Below are 17,255 nucleotides of genomic sequence, written 5' to 3' on the forward strand. Positions count from 1 at the left end.
CCTGGTCCCCCCCATCTGCCCTACCCTGTTGGCCTAGTCACCCTACCTGCCCTCTCCTGCTGGCCTGGTCACTCCTAACTGCCCTCCCCTGCCGGCCATCATGTGGCCACATGGGGACAGCCATCTTGTGTGGTGTCACAGTTAATTTGCATATTACCTCTTTATTATATAGAATATTGCCGGGAGCCGGTCCATCCTTGCTGTTTCAAGGGACCTGGCATATATGGCATACTGTTCTTAATATGTTTGCTCACATTCTTGGCACTATGTGTTTTAACCAAGCTCTCTGAGAAAGGTTGTTTCCCCAGGTAGGGATTTTCCCCTGAAGTTAGGGAGGGAATAAAACCTCTTAACTAAGTGCCAGGCGGGTAATTAATCGCTTTAACTACGAACAATCATGCTTAAGCTACATAATCTTTACTGGAATGGAGATAAGAAACGCCCTAACCTTTGGAATAGAGATTGATAGGATTGGAATCAACTGGTATAAATACAGATGTAACAAGACAGAACTTAGAAGACAGAACTTAGAAGACAGAACTTAGAAGACAGAACCAAGAAGACAGAACCTACACAGAACCTAGAGACAGAAGAACTTTGCTGGAGAGAACATGGCAAAAGATCCTGGACTGAACCTGACTACAGAAATTGGCAAGAGAACCTGACTAGAACCTGGTGACTGAACCTGGCTGGAGAACCTGGACAAAACCTGGCTGGAGAACCTAGCGAGGGAACATGGCTACAGAACCTGGCTGGAGAACCTGGAGAACCTAGCAAGAGAACATGGGCACAGAACCTGGCTGGAGATCCTAACCAGAACTTCGCTGGAGATCCAGAGCAGAACCTCTCTGGAGATCCAGACCAGAACTTGGCTGGAGATCCTGGCTAGAGATCCTGGCTAGGCTGCTGATCAACTCAACACTGTCTCCGTGTCATTCCTTCTTCACCGACTCCGTCTACGCCTTTGGGAACCCCTGGACCCGCTGGGGTTGGACCCCGGCAGAATATATTATAAAATCTTGATTCTAAAATTACCTCTTTCACTGACAAAACAGTATTTTTAATTGATGTCACGAGATAATCGTGACCATTGCTGGCTAGGACAATCTGGTGAAAATCATAAATACTCTTCCTAGGAAAATGCACATACACATGGAACTTTATATACAATTTCAGTCCAGGTTAAATATCCTGGCCTAGATAAAAACAAGTAATTAAGTGGATAAATGGACTGATAATAATATTATTTAAGGCAGTTGTTCTTCTTATATAAGAAATATAATAAATAAACTAATTTTATATCCCATGATTTAAATATGTAAAGCATATTTGAAGGTCTAGTATATACATTTTAACACAAATTATATGGAAGTGTATTTCACTATTTTAATTGCAAATGTCTCTTGATATAAAATGAATACCTTTTATATTATTAGAAGTAAAGTTTTCAGAATAATTATGGCTCTGCTAACTTTTAAAATACTAAGCAGGGAGCACCCTTCTAGTTGATAGATGGAATGCTGCCCAATTCATGAATTGCTTAGTGAAGCCAATTAGATCTCCAAAAAATAAAAATGCTAAGCAATACTTTTCATCTACTCATATAATTTTATGAACATGATGCTGCAGTGCAGGGACTTAAAATGCTGTCTCATATTTCTACTAAGTACACTTGCCAGGTTCCATTGCTTTAAGGTATTGTTCTAGGGACTAAAGATGTTAGAAAATGAAAAAAGTTATAATTTTACATAATACCTGCTATAGCTTTATTTTATTGAGTAAATAATGCATATTATGCTGTATAAAATACACATTATGATGATTACCAATTATCTAAGTATATGTGAGTAATATCATTACCATTCTTCAATGATATCTGTAAAACTTCTTTCTGAATACTGGGAGTTTACTATAATGTAATTACTATATGAAGAAACTGATGTACATATATTCTAACATAACCACTATTATAATAATACTAGAGGCCCGGTGCACAAAAATTTGTGCACTCGGGGGGAAGAGGGGGTCCCTCAGCCCGGCTTGTGCCCTCCTGCAGTCTGGGACCCCTCGGGAGATAACAACCTGCTGGCTTAGGCCTGCTCCCGGGTGGCAGAGGGCAGGCCCAATCCCTAGGTGCAGCCCCTGGTCGGGCTCAGAGCAGGGCCATTGGGGAGTTGGGGCGCCACCCGCTGTCATGCACAGAGCAGGGAGGACCGGGAGGTTGCGATGCCACCCCTAGTCACGCTCAGGGCAGGGCTGATTGGGGGGTTGGGGCACCTCCCCCTGTCACACTCAAGGCAGGGTCAATAGGGAAGTTGCGGCGCCACCCCCTGTCACGCACAGAGCAGGGCCGATCAGGGGATTGGGGCACTGCCCCCTATCACGCACAGAGCAGGGCCCATCAGGGGGGTTGGGGCTCCGTACCCTGTCACACAGAGAGCAGGGCCAATCAGTGGGTTGAGGAGCTCCCCCCTGTCACGCACAGAGCAGGGCCCATCAGGGGGTTGGGGAGCTCCCCCATCACACACCGAGCAGGGCTGATCAGGGGTTTGGGGCGCCGCACCCTGTCACACACAGAGCCGCAGGGCGATCAGGGGGTTGGGGAGCTCCCCCCTGTCATGCACAGAGCAGGGCTGATCAGGGGGTTGAGGAGCTCCCCCCTGTCATGAATAGAGCAGGGCCGATAGGGAGGTTGCGGCCCCGCCCCCTGTCACACACAGAGCTGCAGGGCGATCAGGGGGTTTGGGCGCTGCCCCCTGTCACGCTGATCCCGGTGCTGGGAGGCATATTACCCTTTTACTATATAGGATAGAAGCCTGGTGCATGGGTGGGGGCCAGCTGGTTTGCCCTGAAGGGTGTCCTGGATCAGGGTGGGGGTCCCGCTTGGGTGCCTGGCCAGCCTGGGTGAGGGGATAATGGCTGTTTGCATCTGGTCACACCCCCTTCAGGGTGGGAGTCCCGCTTGGGTGCCTGGCCAGCCTGGGTGAGGGGATGAGGGCTGTTTGCATCTGGTCACACACCCTTTAGGGTGGGGGTCCCCCCTGGGGTGCCTGGCCAGCCTGGGTGAGGGGCTGAGGGCTGTTTGCATCTGGTCACACACCCTTTAGGGTGGGGGTCCCCCCTGGGGTGCCTGGCCAGCCTGGGTGAGGGGCTGAGGGCCATTTTCAGGCTGGGGGGTGACTGAAGCTCCCAGTCTGTCCTTTTTTCCTTTTTTTTTATTCTGGGCCAACTTTAGCTCTGAAGCTCGGCTCCAGCTATGAGACCTCCGCTGCTGAAAGCAGGTTTCTGGCCTTTGTTTACCTTCTGTATTTGAAACAATGTTGCGGTCCTGCTGGCTGAAACCCAGGGTTTTGTTTAGCTTCTATATTTGTTACAATGTTGCTTAGAGTGCAGCTGAGAGGCCGGCAAGGCAGGCGGGGAAGCTTGGCTTCCTCCCTCACTGAAGCAAGCAAGCCTCCCTGTTCGCGTCAGCTGTCTGGCTGCCGGCCGCCATCTTGGCTGGCAGTTAATTTGCATATTGCCCTGATTAGCCAATGGGAAGGGTAGCGGTCGTACGCTAATTACCATGTTTCTCTTTTATTAGATAGGATTCATTTAATACAGGGTGGGACAAAAGTAGGTCTTCAGTTGTTTGTATGGAAAATAATAAAATCTATATATATATAAAAGCCTAAAATGCTAAGTGTCTGACCAATTTGTGGACCTTTCTGTCAACTACTTGACCAGTTGCTATGATGAGCACTGACCACCAGGAGGGAGGCGCTCCATCCAGTAGATTAGCTTGCCTCTGGGGTCCGGCCGATTGGGACTGGGTGAGATGGGCTGGACACATCCTGGAGCCCTCCTGTGATCCCTCCCCAGCCAGCTAACCTCCTTCAGTTCCCCCTCTGCTCCCCCTGGCCGGCTAGCCCCCATTGGCCCCCATCAGGATTGGGCAAGAAGACATGATCAGTCCGATTGCAAGCCAGGCCAAGGGACCCCCACCCATGCATGAATATGTGCCCTGGGCCTCTAGTAATTAATAAAGAATAATACAAGAGCCCAGCTGATGTGGCTCAGTGGTTGAGCATCAACCTATAAACCAAAAGGTCATGGTTTTGATTCCCTGTCAGTGTTGCGGGCTCGACTCCCATTAGGGAGTGTGCAGGAGGCAACTGATCAATTATTCTCTCTCATCATTGTTGTTTCTATCTCTCCCTCTCCCTTCATCTCTGAAATCAATAAAAATATATTTTAAAAAAGAATAACACAAGAATAAACTCTGTGTTTTGCATGCTCTCAACTGTAAACCTACTTGTATGCAAACAATTGCAATTAGATATATACATAGGTTATTGCTGCAAATAGCTAATAGCTAAACACCTGACTAGAAAGAACAGTGAACTAGTTTTTCTCCCTGATAACTCTCAAAGAAAACAGATTTCCCAGATAACAAAATGCTCTTAATGGAAATACTGAAGTTAAATGAATTCTCTTTGATTTAATATTTTGTAGCTTTGGAGTTTTATTAATATTCAAATAAGTGTTATGTGAAATGAATGTCTAATTTCAGTTGGTTAAAGAAATTTCAGCCAGAATTCTTAAAGCTCTATTGGAGAACATATTCAACTAGAATAAAATGCTTTCAAGCAATTTCCCAGTGTGATGTGGGGACTCCATATTATCATTGCTCTACAGGGAAATGCAGAAGTCACATGAGATTGGGTGAAATTGTATTGTTCTAGATCTGTAAGGAGGATTGAAAAAAACAAAACACAGATAACATTTATTTGACTGCGCAAAAAAATATTGACTGAGATGTGCAATTAAATAATGGTGAAGACATATTTCTAGCAGGTGAAATATAAAGAAGTAGATTTTTTTCTAATATAAAAAATAGATACAGACACAGAGAGAAAATGAGAGCTATGAAACTATGCATGGGAATTCTGTACCTCACTAAAATTAATTTAAAATTATGTAAATTATACAACAGTAGAGAATATGACAGGTACACAGATTGCTATAAAACACTAGAGAAGTTGAAATCATTGTAAAAGTTTAGAAGAGAGGCTCATCTTTGGACCATCCAGAAAGGACTCGTGAGTTTGTTAATACTTGAGTCACACTTTGAAGGATAGATAAGATTTGAACAACAAACGATGAGAACAGGATATGGAAGGAATGCTGTGAACCAAGGAACAGAGGTAGAAATGCTAGGGTATTTTTGTGGATTAGTTGGATAGTGGAGTTGGTTACGAGGATTGGTGAGAGATTAAGGATAAGGGCTGAGGTAAGCCATGGAACTCCTTGGGTGCTTAGTTAAAAGGAATGATCTTCATTCTGTGGGCAGTGAGTGAAGAGCCCATGAATGATTTTGGAAAAGATAAAGCATGTTCTGAGGTGGCCTCACATCTATACAGTATTCAGTTCCAAAAGGGTTATATTTTCAATATGTATGTATAGCACCCTCTCAAGTATGTATAGCACTAGTCTGAAAATAAGCATAGAATAGAAACATGACACATATATAAATTCACTATTTATTCTCAGATGATAGTAATGAATAGATAACATTGGCACAAGCATATTTTTCCATAAAAAAAATAAAGAAACACCACTATACTCAGCACACAAAAAAAGTATTAGCAGGCACTGAGAACTTCTGGTAAGCACTAAGTTTACAAGCACAGGCATTTAGTAGGTGGTATGCGGTATAAGTGTCTAGAAGACATGTAGTTAGTAAAACAAACAAAATCAGTGTTGTTTACTACTTGTCTGGCAGAAATTATTCTTAGGCATGAGAAGCTGTTCTCAAGGATCAAGACTTGAAACATCTAAGGATTCGGGCCAGAGTTACCAGAAGATTATACATAGTTATGCAAGTGGAATAACTTTGGTTTTATAATGTTAGAATGTGGAAACTCTTACCTCGCACAACAAGGTCGGCAGAAGCTGAGGAGTTGTCCACAATGGTCTGCGCGGTGCACGTGTATCTGCCAGCATGCCTCAGCTGGGCATTTCGAATGAGCAGTTCCCCATTGGCGTCCAGCTGGGAGCAAAGCAGCAGTCACTCAAATCAGTACATTTTTGACCAATTATGTGGCATTTAGGATACAAGGAGCACATTTTTTACTCTAACAAAATGAACCCCATGGAAAGGCATCTATGGTAGATATGTTAACCACATGTCTTTGCTCAGGATACTTAAACTTCGGGCTTTCTTGGGTAAAAAATAAAGTGAGTTAATTACTCAAGGTCCATTTTAGCCCCCGTATCTTTAACATTTTATTATTTCTACTAGCAGAGGGACATCCTGGGAGAAACCAAGGGATGAAACTATGTCTTGGAGTCTTTTCAAGAGAAATATTAAGGTCTAAAAATCTTAGTGATGAATGTCAGTGAGGACAAATTCATGCTATACGGCTAGGAAGAATTATTAACTTGGTCTGGAAGAATTGATCTAATTAATAATTTCAGGATGTGTCACAGTTCACTTTACAAAGTTTACAGAACCTGTCAAAAAGAAAAATTCTACTTGCATGTTCTTTTTTTTGCCAAAATATAAGCTCCATATGGGCAATGATTTTTGTCTTGTTCATTGCTCTATTCCCAGGGCTCAAAAGAGAATATATATATATATATATATATATATATATATATATATATATATATATATATATATATATTTATTTTGAAGGAAGCTTGAGGGAATTTTGCTTGGGAATAATAACACACCACCTCACTGAAATTTCTAAAAATAGGTACTATTTATCAAATGCCTAGTCTGCACCAAGTCCTGGGCTATGCAAGTATACATATTATCTCATTTAATTCTCTTTTGAGATAGTTCCTATTATGTCCATTTTACAAAAGATAAATGTGAGACTAGAGTATCCAAGTAATTTAACTAAGGTCGTTCAGCTTCTATGGTAGTGGGAGCATGCCTAATCTTTGCTCATTATCTCAAAAAAATTCTCTTAAGAGAAACATTTTTAAAAGTCAATTTGGCTTTCCTGAGAACCAAAAATATTGATTTACTATTCTAATCAAATATATTAAAGAATGAATGGTTAATTAATAAGTAGGTTAATATTTTACATAACACAGGAGGGTATTATTTATGTGATATAATAAACCTGAAAAATTATTTTTTATTTTAATCACTCTATATGAATGGATGCTCTACTTCATCACAGGCTCCACCAGAGGCCCCTTCACATATTAAATTCCATGCTGATTTTGGAAAGTGTTTGGGCTTGCAGTCCTTGCTTGATGAATGAAGTTAAGAATAAGAGCTAGTTTTAATCTGAGCATATTCAGCTGGTTGTAACAGAATACTACTATCTCGATATAAAGAACTGGTCAGTAGTCACACACCTTGTTCCTTGATACTAGTCATTCTTAGTAAAAACATAGAGGTTATGCAATTTAATGTCATTTGGTGTCTTCCTGTTCCTTGAGATCTAGATTGGCTAAACATCCAATTTCTAAGATTTGTATAAATTCCTCGGGTAGGCGAGTTCTTTCCTTCTGCTTTCTTAGTTATTTCTTTGCCAATCGAAGGATCTCCAGGCTAGAAATGCAGCCCTTTCCATATTTTTGTCATAAAACCTACTAACACAAAGTATTCCCTAGTAAAGTGGGTTTACTGAAGAACTGAAGGTGATGGAATTAGTTGTATCCCACAAGATAGGGCAAATCAACAGAAAGAATTATCATCCATTTCACAGTTCTATTCTTAAAAGTCCCGTTGGTTATATTTTCAGAGGGATTTCTCAGTGACCCTCACCTCCCCCAGTGCTCTGCCTTCTTGATGGTATCCACTCCCACTACCATCCCTTACTTCTCTCTGGTCTTCTCTTCTATCCCCTGGACAAAGAGTCATTCTTACCTCCTCTTGTTAAGCTGCTTAATTCTTTGATGGCTGCTTGGATTCTGACCATATTTATTTCTCAAAACCTTACTTGCTGTTTTTAGTGTTTTTCATTTTTCTTACCTCTTATTCCCCAATCTATTTTATTATGGTTGTCATATTTCTTCAACTCACTTTACTTTACTAACATTTGACTTTTCTTCCCCACTCAACTTTTTCTAGTCACCTATGACAACACACTTTCCAAAAACTTTGAGAACATTCTCAACCTCTTCTTCAACTTCCTTATAATTCCAGCATAAATACTGCACTTTATCCATTCCTTTTCATCACTACAGCCTCTGCCCTTCTCCCAGCAACCAACATCTCTGACTGAGTGAGTTACTATATCCTGTTTGGTCACAACCTCCACCCCATCTCACTCTATTCTTTTCTCCATTTGCCACCCAGTGTGACCTTTTAAAAATGCAAATATAATCAGTCAATCCCACTTTCTGAAAAAACAAATTGAAACCTCTAGAAAGTGTCCCCTTTCCCAGATAAAAGTGTTACAATGACAAATCGAGCAGCTTTCTGTAGATCCTGTCCAATATCCCAGCTCAACCCATGCTACCCTTTCACTTACACTCTGATTTCAAAGGAGCACTCCTTTTCTAGGACTTAAATGCACCTTGGTCTCTCTGATCTATGGTACTCCATGGTAATTCCTCTCCCAAACCCCGCATTCCACACTCCCTTACCGCCATCACCCAAATAATACTTAACCTCTCCCCATCAATACCAGTTCAAGTCATTTCCTTGAGCAACTCTTCCCATTTTCTCTTGTTATATTTTGTTATAGCACTTCTTACCTTATGTCATAGTATATATCTCAATTGCAATGATATAACTGTATAATTATGTGGTTAAAGTCTGTCTCCATGGAGAACTGTGAGTTTAATGAAGGAGGAAACACACCTGTTTTGTTCAGCATTGTATCCCTGTGTTATATATCTATATATCTATATATCTATATATCTATATATCTATCTATATATATATATATATAAAACCATATGTGCAGTATCCATAGGAACCAGTATAATACCAGGAACATAATAATACTAAATATACATTGTTTGAGTGAACTAGTCAAGTTGCTCATCAAGAATTCTGGCATCTGCTTTTAAGATAATATATGTTCTCTTCAGCTACAAGCAGAATTTGCTTAGCAAGTTCAAATAGCCTGTGAAAATTGCAGCATCTCATAAGCATATAATGAGACTCATTTTATTTGGTATCAGTGTAAAGTACGCACTCTTGCTACCTCCTCCAATTTTCCTTTCACCCAACTCCTAGCCTCTGGAGACAACTTACTCTTTATTATTTACTAGAGACTCAGTGCACAAAATTCATGCACTCGGTGGGGCGGGGTGGGGGGGGGGAGTCCTTCAGCCCGGCCTGTGCCTACTCACAGTTCGAGAGCCCTTGGGGAATGTCCGACTGACGGCTTAGGCCTAAGCCGTCAGTCAGACATCCTTAGCACTGCTGCAGAGGCGGGAGCCACCACTGCGCTCGCCAGCATGAGCCCAGCTTCTGGCTGAGCGATGCTCCCCCTGCTACCACCAGGGGGAAGCTCCTGCATTGATCGTCTGCCCCCTGGTGGTCAGTGCACATCATAGTGACCAGTCGTTCTACAGTTTGGGTGATTTGCATATTAGCCTTTTATTATATAGGATTTTCTTTCCTGCAGACCTGTGTACATATCCATTGCAATGCCTAGATTCCTGCATTTCCCACTTTCATCACTTGGCTAACTTCAAGTCACAGTTTAGATGCCCCTTTCTTCTCTGGAACCCAAAGGCAGGGTTAGGCATTGCCCTTTGTACATTTTCATTATAACTATTTCTCTTTACTATAATTGTTTAGTTGTTCATTTCTTCTATTAGACTATAATTACTTGAGGGAGGGACTAGATCTTATTGTTGCATATAAATAACTTATTGAAATAAATGACATGCAGGAGGAATTCAACAAATAAATATTGCATAAATGAATTAGTAAACACCTATTGCCTAAAATATTTTCATTAAATTCTTTTAATAATTTTATATGATTTTTTCAGGCAAGATAATGATAATGTCATAAATTTTAAAAGCTGAATTTAGAACTATTATTATTCATATACGTGAGATCAATTACCCATAAATAATATATTTCAAATTATTTATACACTAATTCCATGAAGAAATATAAATTTTTCAGAAATAATATGCACATTTATAGAGAGGAGAATGCACTAACATATAAGAAAATGGAGGCCTATTTTTCTAACCAAATGTTTTATAAAGAATTGGGCCTTTGCCCAAGAGAGGCCTGCTCTTTGTCCTCAGCTTCTGAAAGGTCACCTATACGTCTTTCTTTGCCCAGGTACTTGGGTCATACTGAATAGTCTAACAGTGTGATTTAGTGTGGGAGTCAGCAGCACCTGGATAGTTTTAGAGTAGGGGCTGGGCTATGCCAGAAAGAACGAGATTGGGATTCAGAGTAAGTAGGGGTTTGGGGTCATGTGATATCAGTCAACCTAGAGACCTAGATTAACCATTTGGGCAATCAATCAGTTATGCCTATGTAATTAAGCCCCAATAAAATCTCTGGAACCAAAGCTCAGGTAAGCTTCCCTGACTGGCAATACTCTGTGCTTATTGCTACATACCAAGGTTGATAGAGTAATGTATATTGATTCAATGGGGAGAGAACAGTGGAAGCTCTGTGTTTGGTTCTTCTCCTGGACTCTGCCTTGTGCACTGCTGCCCTGGGCTGAGCTTAGTTAGTATGCCTTTCCTGTAAAATACTGTGACCATAAGTATAATAGCTTTCGGGGAGTTCTGTGAGTTCCTTCCAGCAAATCAAAACGGAGACTGGTTTTGGCAACTCCCAGCATGTGGAGTAGGTTCCAGAAGTGAAGATGACCTCGGAGACTGTGCCCAAGTTTGTACTTGGCCTGAATCCTCATACCATGTTAAATAGAATTCTTCTAAGGGAGGGGGTAAAGAAATATTATTTTACCATTTATAAATGATTTAAAAAATATTTGAAGGGAAGAGGAAAACTGTGAAGCAGGTAACTTTTTCTAAAGACTAATTGGCACATAGTGCTGAGTAATTTTCTGTTAGAAAAAGAGATAATTGTGGTAAAATAAAATAATTTAAACACTATATATTTGTAAAAATGTCTGCTTTAATAGGCTTAGACATCATTACTAGCACTGTATTTTGACACCAAATATTCATTAATGAAAAGATATTAAGAAAAATCATTTTAAACTATTATGACATAGATAGTAATATTATGGAAAGAATAATGTTTGCATAAAAGTAAAAAGCACTTAATTCTATTACATGCCTCATTATGTAAACTCACTACTTTGTTTGCTTCATCCTCTAAGAGAAAGATAATCCTATTATTAAACTACTATATCAATAAACCATGTGATTAGATTGGAATTAAAAAAAACACTTCAGAAATTAAAAGTATTTTATTTTAAAATAAATTGAGAATAGAAAAAAATAATAAAATTAACAAATTGTGGCACTATAATTGCCCTTTGTGAAACATTTGAATAGTCTAAACTTAATATTCTTTTTTTCTTAATAAAATTGCTCTTTTTCCCCCCTAGACTCTCAATTTGAAACATATTGCTCTTTACTTATTTTATTCTGAAATCAATAATGGGGTCATTATTTTTATACTTTTCACATGTAATGAAAGACACAAATTGTTTTATGTCAAAATATTACATTGCACTTAGAGTTATTGACTCTTCATAGTTAATTCTCTAAAAGTTTTAATTAAACTATCCTAAAAGTTTAATGCTAAGCTCATTTTAAAAGTCAGCTCTTTTCAAAACATTAGAAATTAGGTGGTAATGATGGGTCTACTTCTATAAAGCAATAATAAGTGACTTTATCATTTATTCTCATTTGATCTATATTTGGTGAAGGTGTGGCATTGAAATGCCTCAGAAGGAAAGCAAAGGAAAAACACGATATCACTTCCAATATAGCTAGCTATGTGTGTAGAAAAGCTTTCCTGGAGGTTTTATAAATGGCACTAGCACTTTTCATACCTCAGGAGAAGTAGAACTTCTCAGTGGTCAACAGAAAGCTTACAAAGCAAGTAAAGATCATGGACCTCAGCACATTCTAGCCACAAATTAGATACGAATGCTCTCTATATTTTTCACTAAAAACCACAGCTTGGCTGAATTACAGAATGCTTCCCTTCATATGAGGAGAGCTGAATCACATACTGGAAATTGTGATAGCACAGCTCAGGGATATTCCAAAGTGTATATGTGGTTTACCACTTAGAAATTTCCCAAATTTGAATCAAAAGACTACCAAAATATAAGTGCCTATATCTTCCTTCCCCCCCTGCCACGAACTAACTCATTCCTGCAGTATAAATGAATCTAAATTACTATTAACAATTGAATTAATCAGGATGAAAAATATTACAGATATGGTATAGACAAGGGCTAGATAAAATGTATAGCTCATAACAGCTATATATCAACAAAAACATATTTTTTGTTCTGTCAAAGTTCAGAATGAAGGCATCTATATTGAAGGATGGAAGAAAGCATATCCTTTTAAGTGAAGAGTTTAGAAACTTATAAGTAAAAATAATTATATATGTATAATACATGCTGTATCCATGAAAAATAAAACATTTCTTTTTTACTTTTGACTGGTTATGTTAAAGAAAACTTAACTATAGCAAATACATTATATGCAACTTTAAACTTAAACACCACCATCATCAACATGACTAACAGTAAATATTTAGTAAAGGACTCCAAGGTGCCAGGAACTACTATAAATACTTTACACGTGCAAACTCACTTGCTCTTAACAACAGCCCTGTGTGATAGGTAATTTTCTTAAGCATTTTTATTTATTTTTTAAATATAATTTTATTGATTTCAGAGAGGAAGGGAGAAGAAGAGAGAGAGAGAAAGAGAGAGAGAGAGAGAGAGAGAGAAACATCAATGATGAGAGAGAATCATTGATTGACTGCCTCCTGCACGCCCCCACATTGGGGATACGGCTGCAACCTGGGCATATGCCCTGACCGGGGATCGGACTGTGACCTTCTAGTTCATAGGTTGACACTCAACCACTGAGCCACGCAGGCCAGGCTTAACCATATTTTAGAGATGAGGATACAATACTACTATTGCTTCTGCTGTGGCTGTTAATAGGATGCTACTACCGCTACTGCTACTAACGTTAGTGTGTTATGTGCCATTGAGTTGGCTCTGATTCCTGGTGACTCCATGAATGCGTGTGATCCACAATGTCCCGTCCTCAGCAGCCCTGCTCAGCGCCTGTGGATGCATGCCTATGGTTTCTTTTATGGAGCCAAACCATCCCAATTTGGCTTTCCTCTTTTCCTGCTGCTTTCCATTTTCCCCAACACTATTGTCTTTTCCAACAAACCCTGCCTGAAATTATTGGGAAGATACAAGGGGCAGATGGGATACCAATAGAATTATTTCAAGCCACAGAGACTTATTCTATCAAAATCATAATATGACTATGTCAACAAATATGGAAAACAAAACAATCACCTGCAGACTGGAAACACAGAATACACATCCCAATTTTTAAGAAGGAAGATGCCAAGAAGCGTGGTAATATAGGACCATTGCTCAAATTCCCCATGCCAGCAAAGTGATGCTTAAGGTGAGGCAACAAAGTCTTCCAGCTTATTAGGAGCAAGAAATGCCAGATGTTCAAGCTGCTAAACATACTACTATTAAAACTGCTACTACTACTTTGACTATTGCTGCTGCCACTGCAATCGCTACTACTAATTTATTAAATGTCTCTTAGATATATTATATGTGACAATTTGCTAGCTACTTTATCTACATTGTCTTATCTAATTTATAATTCTTAGGGAGATACTATTAACATTTCCATTTTAGAGAGAAGAAATTTGGGATTTTGAGTGAAGCTACTGGTGGAAGGTTTAAGAGTTCGCATACAGTCCTGGTTTCATAAGGTCAAGCTGTCACCAAACTAGTGCTTATAAAGGTCAGACAATGGGATTTAAGTTCTTAGTTTGGTAGGTAAATGTGGATACTTCCTCATAGCAGGAAGAATAAAATATGTTATAATTTTATCTATATGTTTATATATAAGAAAATAGAAAGAACAGTACAATGGCACCTGTATACCAACCAATTAGAGTCAATAACTGTAAACTTCCTGCCATATTTGCTTTATCTAATTATCTATCTAGCTGGTTCTATATTTTATTTTCTCTATCCCCCATCTATCTATTGTTGAAGCCTTAAAAAACAAATCAGATTTCACTCCTCAAAACATTACATTGAATCTCCAAAAAAGTAAGGCCATTCTCTTGCATGATAAAAACAAAAAACATTTTCACACATAATTAACACTAATTTCCTAATATTATCTAATATTCAAGTTACTGTTATTTTAAGTAATACATCAGCATTAAGATAGAATGTAAATAAAATTAAAGATATATATATATATATATATCTTAAAAACATTAACATGAAGTAATGTTTTTGAAAATTTAAAAGCATACATAAATTAGGGAAGTGGTGGAGAAAAATTACTGGGAAATCACCCAGTATATATAGACCAATGGAAATGTTGAACATCCCTAAATTTGACTATTTTGATGGCCAGAGTCCAATTTTGATCAATTGGCTCATTTTAAATTAAAACTCAAAAAAGAAGAAATTTTTCTTGAGGTCTCTGCCTTAGCATTTTGAATGAGGGACAAAAACATCAAAGCTTTGGATTTAGAAGCTATGTTTTCGAGTTGAAAGAAAACTTGGGTATCATTTAATTTGTATGGGTTTTAAATTGGCTGCCATTAGCCACAGGGTTCTGAAGATCTTCACAGGCCACTCGGTAGAGGAAGGGATCAGATTGGGGAATTTTTTGACAGGAAAGTGTGAGAAGCCCTATGGTTAGGCTTTTGGCTATGTAGTCTCCCACACATGCACACACACATGCATACAATTTCTTCAGTCAGAGCAACCTTACATTCATCTTTTTAATTTACGGGCGTTCTGATTTAAATTTTCTTTGAAAAAAAAGAAGGATTCTGCTGCTAAAAATTATTTATTGTTGCTTTTCAAAACTTCTGATGTAGCCCAACTTCCTCGTGAGGCAGATGAGAACCTGGAGGCTCAGAGTAACTGTTGTGCCCAAGGTCATATAACTAACTCTTCAATGGCAAGACCAGAACAAGAATCCAGATCTTTAGATATTGTTCTGTTCTTAAAAACAAGCTGGAAAAATTAATGGTGTTTATTTTTTGGGGGGTGGGGGTGGGGAGGGGGGAATGCAACAGCTAATGACAAATAGTATATTTCTAGTGTGATATCAGAAATAAAAAAAATCAAAGTCCACGATGTAAAATATTAGCATTGCTAAAACTCTATAAAGTTTCCATGCTTATTTTCCCCTTTTTAAAATTTTAAACACTCACTGTATTTTGCAAGAATAAAAGCCAGAATAATTACTGCAGCAATGTGTAAGTATGCAAGGAGTTCTATATACTAGTAAAACAAATGGGTCTTTAATATTCTATGCATTTTTGGAGATTCTCCCTAAGCCAATACATCTCTGAAGAACAAAGACCTGCTTCTACCAACAAATGCTTACTAAGGACTAGACGAGGCGATGGGATGTTATGCTAGAGAGTAACTTTGGCTCACATGGTCTCTATACTAGACGTGTGAGTAGACACATGTAGTGAACATAGATACCCACCTCCTTGCTAGCTGATGCGAACATCAAATAAAATACAATAGTTAGGTTTAAGTAAAGGTATTAGGGTAGTAAAATGGAGGTCTAAAAGGGCATGTGTTCACAGGGACATGCAAAGGAGAGAGAGATGACAGAATTCTCTAGGTTTTTTTTTCCAATTAATTACTGGTAAGAACTGAGAAAAAATTTGGCCAAAGGTAGAATGCCTTTATGAGTTTTGTGTGTATCACAGACTATGTCAGGGGACTATACACATTTACATATTTCTTTTTCTCTTCCACTGCTCATAAAAACATATGACCTTAAATTCACACACACACACACACACACACACACACACACACACACACACACACACACCATTAAATATACCCTCTATTCCATACTATTTTGGCAAAAGTTTATTCTAGCCTCATAAATCTTTGTCCTCGGCATTCGCATCTGCTCAAAATAATATAATGCTCTTTGTTTCTAACATCCTTCTTAAAATCTTTCAGTGGACAATTCATTTATTCCCAAGTCTCTCTTTTTTAATCTTCCTCTAGAGGAGTGTTTCTCAATCTTGGCACTATAGACAATTTAGATCAGGTCATTTTCTGTTGTGCCGACTGTCCCCGGTGTTATAGGAGTTTAGCAGCACACGTGTTCAACTGATGCCCGTACACACTGCCCTTCTCCAACCACCCTGCAGTTGTCACAACCAAAGTCGCCTAGGCAGAAAAACTGCTCTGGGTTTAAAAGTACCACTTTAGGGCTTATGTCATCTCACTGTGCCTGCTTTCTGCAGGTCTAATTTGACCTTTGCCTTTTCCCGTATTACCGTACTACCCTCCTGTTCTCTTCCAACCTGTTGTTCCCTAACTCTGGACAACCTTTTCCTTGCTCAACAGTGAATAGAGTAAATGTGAAATTGAAATACATAAAAATGATGCCCGTTTTATTATTGTTATTTCTCCCTCTTTCTCCCCCCCCCCCCTTTTTGGCATGTCTTACAGAAGCAAAATTTCTGTTCAAGCTCATAACATGCTCTAGGATGGAATATGTATGGCTTGCTCATATTTAACATATTTTTGTGACATGTTCAGTCTAATTAATATTTTCTTTAAAAAATAAATATATCCTAAGGGTATGAAATCTGTCTCCTTTAATTATGAATGGTGTTGTCAATATAGTCAGGGCAAATGCATAGCCACATACCTGCAAACAGACACATACATCTACCTACCTAAAGGAGGTCATTAAGAATTTTATAGTTAGACCACCTGAGACTCTGTAGACTTTATTTACAATGTACTGCAAAGGTAGCTAATAGTATAGGAAAAATGAAATAATTTGGATAACCTCGAGTGAACATAAAAGGCTCACTAATCAGGAGTATGGAATAAATTCTGAGTTGAACATTACTATCTTACAGTGTTTCAAATAATGGGAGGAGGGTTGTCTAATAAATGTAGGTGTGGATATTAACCAGTGGATGATAAGCTGAAGTAGAGAGGAGCACGGGGACTGCGTCAGACCACCTGGTTTCAGATCCTCCCTCTGCTGCTAGCAAGGTGAATAATTAATTTCGGCAAGTTACTGAACCTTCCTTATCC

At 39.0% G+C, this 17,255-nt stretch overlaps 1 protein-coding gene across 4 annotated transcripts in view; it reads right to left on the reverse strand.

The window, feature by feature from the left end:
* The window catches only part of CNTN1 (contactin 1), a 269,218-nt gene that overhangs the window by 76,264 nt on the left and 175,699 nt on the right, over nt 1-17,255 (reverse strand). For all 4 annotated transcript variants that reach the window (XM_036299990.1, XM_036299991.1, XM_036299992.1 and 1 more), the window contains one exon: nt 5,911-6,031. In XM_036299990.1, the coding sequence (XP_036155883.1) occupies nt 5,911-6,031 (121 nt within the window). The remainder of the gene's footprint in view (nt 1-5,910; nt 6,032-17,255) is intronic.

The sequence above is a fragment of the Myotis myotis genome, unplaced genomic scaffold (assembly GCF_014108235.1).
Source record: "Myotis myotis isolate mMyoMyo1 unplaced genomic scaffold, mMyoMyo1.p scaffold_m19_p_3, whole genome shotgun sequence".
Lineage (NCBI taxonomy): Eukaryota > Metazoa > Chordata > Mammalia > Chiroptera > Vespertilionidae > Myotis > Myotis myotis.